At 33.2% G+C, this 8,746-nt stretch overlaps 2 protein-coding genes across 5 annotated transcripts in view; both read left to right on the top strand.

Moving 5' to 3' along the window:
- Positions 1–1,952, top strand: part of LOC106113391 (uncharacterized) — a 10,533-nt gene extending 8,581 nt beyond the window's left edge. For 3 of the 4 annotated variants that reach the window (XR_001227660.1, XR_001227659.1, XR_001227658.1), the window contains 2 exons: positions 411–1,276; positions 1,785–1,952. Coding sequence is in view for 1 of the 4 variants with exons in the window: in XM_013306120.1 (XP_013161574.1) it covers positions 823–1,276; positions 1,785–1,828 (498 nt within the window). In the remaining 3 variants the exon portion in view is untranslated. Of the gene's footprint in view, positions 1–350; positions 1,277–1,784 lie in introns of those variants that run through there. The other variant, XM_013306120.1, reaches the window with a different exon arrangement.
- Positions 1,953–2,186: 234 nt separating this feature from the next.
- Positions 2,187–3,398, top strand: LOC106113346 (uncharacterized). Its single transcript, XM_013306070.1, has 3 exons — positions 2,187–2,235; positions 2,357–2,667; positions 3,111–3,398. The coding sequence occupies exons 1-3, from the start codon at positions 2,187–2,189 to the stop codon at positions 3,285–3,287; spliced, it is 537 nt and encodes a 178-aa protein (XP_013161524.1). The 3' UTR covers positions 3,288–3,398.
- Positions 3,399–8,746: the final 5,348 nt, after the last annotated feature.

Below are 8,746 nucleotides of genomic sequence, written 5' to 3'. Positions count from 1 at the left end.
AAAAATTTCGCTAATTACGCTTATATCTAGCTATAGTGAGTGCCTAATTATTGAACAAATTTAAATTACCTAATTTCTATATTCATCTATCATCAAAGTTGAAAGTCATCCCACGTGCACATTTTTTGCGATTCATTCATTCGTTCTATAACCGCTAAAATCACGCTTGCATGGCGTGGCATCGTATTTGCCTTTATTTATATTGCTTTTCGCTGCTTATTAGCTTATTTCATTTAATTTAGCTTGAAAACAAATTAGTTTTGCCCATTTTTGTATATATTTATAGAAACCCATCTTTGATCAAATAGACAAACGCGCTTTTACCGCTAAGGAGCATCATCCGCTAAGGAGCATCATATTTCTAAGTTAATTCTAAAATTGTTTCAATCGTTTTATAAAATCAATTCCAGCCATTATCGGCGCATCGGACAAGCAACAGTCGACTCGCGTGACGTCACCCTTTGTCTACGTGGATGCAGCTACCTGTGCTCTTCACTCCAGTGACAAATCGTGCGTCTGCGGATAGTCGCGCGAGGCTGCGGCTGACTACGAAGCGAGGAGCGTATCGTATGCAATTTTAACCTACATTCAACTTTTAATACATTCATTAGTTTTTTATTTATTTCATCCCAATGTCTACAGAATTCGAATCTAGAGAACTTAAGGTTCTCAATATTAAAAGTAGCAATATAAAAGGACGTTTAACTAAATTTAAGAACTTTATCGATAATTTAAAAACTTTAGAATCTATTTCAGACGTAGAATTAACCTGCTTGGAATTACGTCTAATGTTAAATACTTGCTAAAAAAAAAAAAGAAAACATGCCTAATAAGAGGCGGCTGAGTAGGAGTCGGTCGCGAAATCTCAGATCGCATTCTAGCCAACATTATTCCCGCTACAGACGACGTAGCCCTTCTAGCAATATTTTAACCGAAACAATGCAACGAATTTCGAATAGATTGGTGTCATTAGAGGAACAACAGGTAGTGTCTTCAACTCAACGAAAGGAGTCTAGTGGCCGCGCTGCAGTGGAAGTAGCCAAGTCCGCGGTGCCTGTGGCGACCATCAGCGCCGAGCCCGTTCCTGCCGTTGAGCCTGCCGTGTCGATGCCGCCGCCTTCGCAGTTGGGCGAAGCTATGACTGCGAACTCGCTTCAAGGGCGCGCTTCAGGCTTCAACGACTCCGTCCTCACCGGAGCGTCCCACGAGCGCTACGTCAGTCCAGGCCAGCGCCGCCGATCGCATCACCGATGCGATACGATCCATAAATATACCGGTGAGATCTAACCAGTCTTCTTATATTTCTAATTTTGATCCGAGTGTTAATGACATAGAGACATAGTGTGAAAAAGTAGACCGTGCTAGGTCTTCTAATAATTCGAGTGATCACGAATGTCTTTCTCGCATTGGCAATTGTTTACAAGGAGATGCTAAAACGTGGCTCAGTGAATGGGTAACGAATGAACGCAGTTGGAGTAATTTTAAAAACGAATTTAAGCCTTTATGTCCAAAAAAAACAGACATAGCCAACATTCTGTACGAGGTTATGAGCACCAATTCGGATAGCTTCCTTACATACACTGATTATGCTCGTAGGTCCCTTTTACGATTACGAATCATTAGGGGGTTAAGCGATGAGCTGATATCGGCAATAGTTATAGGGGGCATCACAGATCCGCTGATCCGCGCATTTACTACACTACCACCACAGAGATGATGTGTTCTTGTTGCCAGAGCCTGTGCCCAGCACTTCCGGTGTAAATTTGAGACGTCTGTTATTTCAGGAGGCCGAGGACGTCCTCCGGTCAGGAGAGGCCGTGTTAGCTGAGGGTGGAACTTAAGAAATGGTGGGGTGATGCCAATATAAAAGACCGCACCCTAATTTTTGGGACACACTCGCCACCGAACACTCAAGCCAGCGGAAGCTCTGCCCGTTTGACTAGCCAAAATAATTAAACATTTTAACTCTAAAAGTTGATCAAGTTAATGTTATATTTCGAAATCATTTAAGTGTTAATTTAATTCAATCATTTTTGTTAGTTTTCTTATTAAATCATAAAAGTACTAGTAGTAGTGTATAAGTAAATGTTTTTTTTTATTTTCCCTGCTTCTGATCCCTAAGAATATATATATATTGGTTTGAGAATATTTGGCAGTAGCATAATAATACTAAAATTGGTCTTTTTATGTTCAATTCCGTATTATTCAGTCTCGTATTCTGCTATGATTTTATTCGTATGCTTAACAATTAATAGGTTTCAGAAAAATTTATATATATCTGATGACGTCATAAAAATATAAAAACTTTTTTCGCTTTATTTCATGTTAATTTACTTTTAATATGTTGTATTTTAAGGTTTTAAGAAGAAAATCAGCCCCGAGAAATTATCAGCATCCAGTAGCGATGCCAGTATAAGTTCTAGAGATCGTCTATGTCCTAATGGCGACACTAGAGGGCGACTGTGCAAGGCCAGCAGTCTCGTGTCGTGCTTCTGGGTACATGACGTCGGTCTCATCACACTGGAAACCAACGCTATAGTTAAACTATGGGATCGCAATCTGCAAGTCCAGAATATATTGAATGGCCGACAGACAGATGTGTATATCAATTGTGCAGCTTTCCAGAAAAATGTATTGCCTATTTGCGATGATTATCATAGGTTTCAGGTTAGTTTAAATCATTTCTTACTGTTATATTTGTACTATCAATATTTTTGGCAGGCGACCTTGAGTTGCGCGCTGCGTAGTTCCCCCACCACAGAATTCTAAGCCCCACACTAAAATTAAAATTGTGTTCTTTGAGTCATATTTCAAAACACCAAAATGTTAAAAAAATACAATACTTTGTGTTTAATGGTTTAAAACTACGAAATCACTTGTTTATTCACAAGACTTCTCTACAAGCAGAGTATTGTTGCCAGTCTCTAACAAGTTTAAACAGAACCATAAACACTTGACATTGGCCCAATCCGATGAGGGAGAGCCATAGACAAGAAACAGAACAGAACTACGAAAAAATAGAACATATGTGTAATAACAATTGATTTTGACTGAATTTAAATCAAAGATTAGAGACTAGATTTTGATTTTTTTTGTTGTTATAATTTCAGACTTATGAACTAAAGACAGGTGATAAGATAGAACTGCAGCCCATTCAGGTGTACAAGTTGAATAATCGTATCATGTGTTGTGACCTCACCGCAGACGGCAGCCTCCTCGCCATGGGACTTGACTCCGGGAATGTTATTGTATGTACTATGCATTTAATCCTTTATTACATAAACTGAGGAAGTGGATTTGACGGGAAAGGGGAGTTTTAGAAGAGAGAAATATCTCTAATCCTTTGCTTTATACTTTTAGACATTATTAATTAGAATCCTTTGGCGCGAAAAACGTGCTTACGTTACAAAGTCCAGTGTCAGAATAAATAGTGAGGGGACACAAATGTCGACATTTTAGTGAGGCTAGTGTTGCGCCAGTACACCGGCACAGTGTCAGGTTTTCTTCCTAACGATACTAAAGTTAAGCGACGCGAAAATAACCTTTTAACTTATTGAATATATCGGGTAGTGGACACTTCGCTATTTTAGCGAAAATTTTAGCAAAAAATTTTTTTAAAAAATTTAGCAAAATGCAGGGATATGGTTATATGTATTTGTAGAGACTAGTCATAAAGCTATGACGAACGGAGTTGTATCTCTATCGAGAGTTTTCAAGAGTTACGAGCTTCTAGAGCCTTTATGCCTTTAGATTTTTGATAGTATATGTGAGCCGATCCCGGCGGCACTGCAATGCCGGGCCGACCCGTGACGGGAGTGGAGCGAGCCCCGAACATCCCGTCGTTTTACAAAAATCAGTTTAATATACTGGTCCCGCGATGCGGGAACTTTCAGATATTAAGCTGAAAAGAACAGATACTACACTTTGATCTTAGCCAAAAGGCCGAGAAGCGATGCCGAGGTGTTTACAACCGGCGAAAGTCATTCCGTTGGTGGGAAACTCTACATCGTTTACTAGAGTTTCGAAGGAATAAATAAAGGCCATCTAGCGGTGAAATGATAAACTATTTTTAAAGGTTCTAACGCCATCTATTGAATAAAATTATCATCAAAAATCAAAGCACACAACTTTTTTTGGGTTAATAAGGGGAACAATTATTTTTATCATCAACCTGCCTTTGTTCCTATTGAGCAAAGAGTATATAAAATAAGAGACGGGACTCTTGACTAATTAGATACACAAAAGGAGATTAAAAATTGACATTTTCAATGCTAGCAATATTATGATCAAGTCTACGTTGCTACCAACCTAAAAAAGTCAATCTGTCAGTTTCCTTTTGACGTTTGAAAGTATTATTCGAGGGAAAACAATTATGGAAAAATAAAACAATTTCGTTAATTGCAACTTTAATTTAATCTTCTGACTAAAGCGAATATATTTTAAGAACGCAACATAATGCTCATTGCTTTCGTAAAAATACCATTAATGTTTAGTTCACCAACAAAATACCACAACTTTGATAAATGCTTATTTGTTCCAGTTTGTTTATTTGATAGGTCATATTTTCTGATAGAACTGGCGTAGTAGCGCCACTCTCGTCGGGAGAAATAGAATAACACTGAAAAGAGATCAGCTCCTATCTGTTGGTAAAATATTTAGACAATATGCATTTAAGCAAAACAAGTCGTCATCATCAAGCTTACTATACGGACACACTATATTCCACTGAGGAGCTCGGAGCCTACCCTCAAGAATGCGACTGGGTCTTATTCAACAACGCAGAGCCAGTGAGGGTTGGTTGACTTCACACATATCTTTGAATTTCTATTAGGAGGCATCATTTTGGGGTAAAGTACCTGTGTTGAAATTTAAATTACTTGTAAGAAAATTGTATACAATCTCTGTTTATTTTTTATTACTTAGTTCAAAAAAAGTTTAAGATATATTATAAGTTGTGATATTTGTAAAATCCAAATTTAATAAATTAATTTTGTTTCATATTTATCACTAAATGGTTTTTTTTATCTTTTGTACTTGATACTTAATTCCCTATATTTTAGTATATTTTTATTTTCTATACCCTGCATTTCCCAATTTCGAGAAAATCTTATTATGTTAGTGTAAATTTTATTTTAAAGTCTAATACATATTTCTAAAAATTGTCAAAATATTAACATCAAACTAATATAAGACACTAAATCTATAGGTTACACATCTATATTTCAATATTGACATTAATATAGTTACTAGCATTTCTTGCAACATGGTGACTCTTTTTTAGATTTGCAGTTAAACTACTCCATATAATGAGTTATTTTTCATATTTAGTTTAGAATTACAATATTTCAAACAATCAAACTTTGTAGTACAGATGTTGCAGCGACATGCAGTCAGTAATTTTGAAGCAGATTCCTTCATTTAATAATTCTGTAGAACTTGAAGAGGTGCATTCATTCATCTGCAACAGTATGAAATGGTAATTAATTGATTCAAGTGTACAACATAATCAATTTAATTATTGCTTTTCACCTAATTACATACCTTATTAAAAAAAACTGGTTTTCTTTGATTATATGGATCTCACCCCATTTACTTACAAAACTTCTTTGCAATTCTCTACAATGATGGAACTCACAAACCATGTAAAAAATTATGATTAGTTTTTACAGGTACAGATAGGAACTTTCATTGTCTGCCCATTTTTGTAAAATGCCTATGATAGAATCATAAATCAAATTAGTTTGAAAAACTTGTCATGACATGACCAATTTACAGTTTGATCTACAATATTTGAAACAATAATGGAGAGATATTCTACACACAACCTAAATAATGTTTAAGTTAATTTTTATTATTGAATCTTTTTCATGTTTCGAGCAAACCATTTTATACTAAATATCAAGCCAATTTAAAAGGTTAAAATTGTTCAAGTAATTACTGGAAATATGTGCTTTGGGAATTACTTAATATTTACCACTTACCTGGTAGAATTTGGCATATATATGTCTTGTACTTTTATGTTATTTTCATCAATTTTTGTTGTAAATTTATTTTTCAGCAATCAGCAAAAGGTCATAAGTTCTAGTTCAACATTTAGTTCTTTTAAATATGAATAGAATGTAAAATTTTATCTTTATTCAAATTCTATTTCTGTGAATCCATAGATTATGTTTTCTACTCCTTTTTCTTTTTTCACACCTAAAAACAGAAAGTATTAAAAATTGTAAAGTTTATTCTTGTTATTTAATAAGTAACAGAAACTTCAGAGGTTGGATGTAACTGCTGGTAACTTTATTTTTTATCTTTATTTTTATAAGATCACATATTGTTGATGTTATTCATAATTTTATTATAAACAAACCTAAAGATGTGTATTTTTTAATAATAAATTTCAGTCAATTTGTCATTGGAAAGTGAGTCACACTCCCCTTTTTAAGTCCCACCCAAACACAACAAAAAACAACGTCTTAACATTTGAATACTAATTTTATTTGCTACAACTTTACAATAGCGAATTAAACCAATGATCATCATTAGTATTATTGCTATGAAGTTTGCTGAAGATGAATATATTGCTATGAAGATTTTTTTTCGGGGTCTTAATTTATGTCAGTGAGATAATAAAATTGTTTCATATGTTTTCAGTTATGTAACAGGTATGCTGACACTCACAATTTTTATAAAATCACATGTTATAATAGAAAATGTTTTCATGATGAATACAAATAAATTGTAAATTTTAAATTACATACTTAAATTAACTAGATTAAATTGTTGTTTATTTATAATCCAAACTTTAAATGTACAGAAATTATAAATTTTTAAATCACAATTTATTCATATGCACTATGGTTTTTTTTAAATAGCCCAAAAATTATAGAGAAACTTATGCGTGAGATAGATACACAATTTTCAAGATGGAGGATCTCCGTTTGCGTTCAATTTGTAGCACAGATTATAAAAGTTTTGCTTGCCTGCTACGGAGGGTCGGCACGGATGTGCTACTCTTCCATACATTTTTATAAACCGTCATATCTAAAATTCCTTTTTTACGCATATCCTCTTTATAATCACGATTTTAATCGTCGATATAAAATTAAGTATGGATATTTGATACTTACCTCGCTCAAATTAACAGTAAAGGGATAGAAGTCAGAATAATAATAATTTTGTGTAAAAAAACATTTTATTGCTTACACTAGTTAATGTTGGAATGTAAAAATTAAAATTATACAACTAAAAAAAGTAAAAGCCAAAAAATATAATGTGCAAATAAAATGTGCGCAATTAAAATAATAAAATTTGATGTGATGTCGTAATTGTGATAGAATAATTTAATGGAAGCCGAATGAGTGACTAGAGACTAAAATTTTAGAACAAGATAATAGAAGCGCCTGATAAATGCAAAAAAAGGAACTAAACAGTACATTATTTTTGCCGGACTGAGCCTGAAACAACAAATACATTAATATTATTGCACACAAGCGACTTTGTTGAGTTAAAGTATAAAATTACTGGTTAAATATAAGTTAATTGTTGGCATCTCTTTCATTCTCTTTCATAAAATAGAAACAACAACATCTATGAATACAAGCGTCACGGTCGTCGAATTTCACTGCACCAAAATGACTCGATTTAGTTCCATACAATGTTGATTGTTAGTTCTATAAATTTATAATACAATATACTAAACAAGTTACACATACAGTTTTAACTGAACAGTTTCAGCTGTACCAGTCGAATTGTACACTGAAAACTGAAGTAAGCCAAAATTTGAGTTGTCAGTTGACTGTAAAGTTTTCAGTTTTGCCTATACACCATCAGTTTTAACTGTAGTTCGACTGTAAAGTTGAAACTGAACATGTATTGTTTGAAAATTGAAAATTAAATTGTTAACACTTAATAGAAAGGCAATTTTATACTTTAACCACAAAATTTTAATTGTAACTTTCAACAAACAAAATTACCGCTCAAGAATATATTGAAGTTGTTAAAAATTTGTTTGGAAAATATAACGTAGATTTGAATTTAAGTATTTAATAACGATTAGTTAAATTTTATAAATTTATGGATATAGATAAAACGAAACTATGTCCGACTATTATGCTCAAAAGGCGAAAATATTATGCTAATTTCTAAATTCATTGTACTTATTGTATAACATTCATACTTTACTTATATTTCATTTAAATCACTTATTTCTTAGTTGCCACTAATAATGCTATTTCACAATTTAAATGTGATAATACGTATTTTTCACTAATCTCTATAAATAGATAGGCGATTGCTTAGAAATTACAGCTTTATCTTTGATCTGATTTAAAAAGTATCCGTTGATGTAACGTGACAATTATTTTTATTAATATTATTAGTTCCAATCCTCAACACCGGTACGAATCATTAATATCAGCGCCAAAATGGTGTAAATCAAATAAACACAAAATACTTCGTCTTATAGCCTGTCCATTTATAGATGTCAGTGGTATTTGTTAACATTAAGTTTTAATTAATGTGGGTATCTAAGATCAAAGTCGCCGTTTAAAACATATCTCTGTTTTGTAAGATAATGACAGGGATGATATGTTTTATACAGATATTTTGGTCACAGAAACCAACTGTTACATGCATATATATGTAAAGGGCCTTATTTCTCATGTATTTCCTTGTGATTTCCATTACTGATTTTATAGACGTCGTTTGTAGCAAAGTACTAATTTTGCTATATTTTTGTTTTATCTTTTATTAT

Source organism: Papilio xuthus, unplaced genomic scaffold (assembly GCF_000836235.2).
Source record: "Papilio xuthus unplaced genomic scaffold, Pxut_1.1 DF828258.1, whole genome shotgun sequence".
In the NCBI taxonomy this organism is placed as follows: Eukaryota; Metazoa; Arthropoda; class Insecta; order Lepidoptera; family Papilionidae; genus Papilio; species Papilio xuthus.
This window is presented reverse-complemented; position numbering and strand designations above follow the sequence as displayed.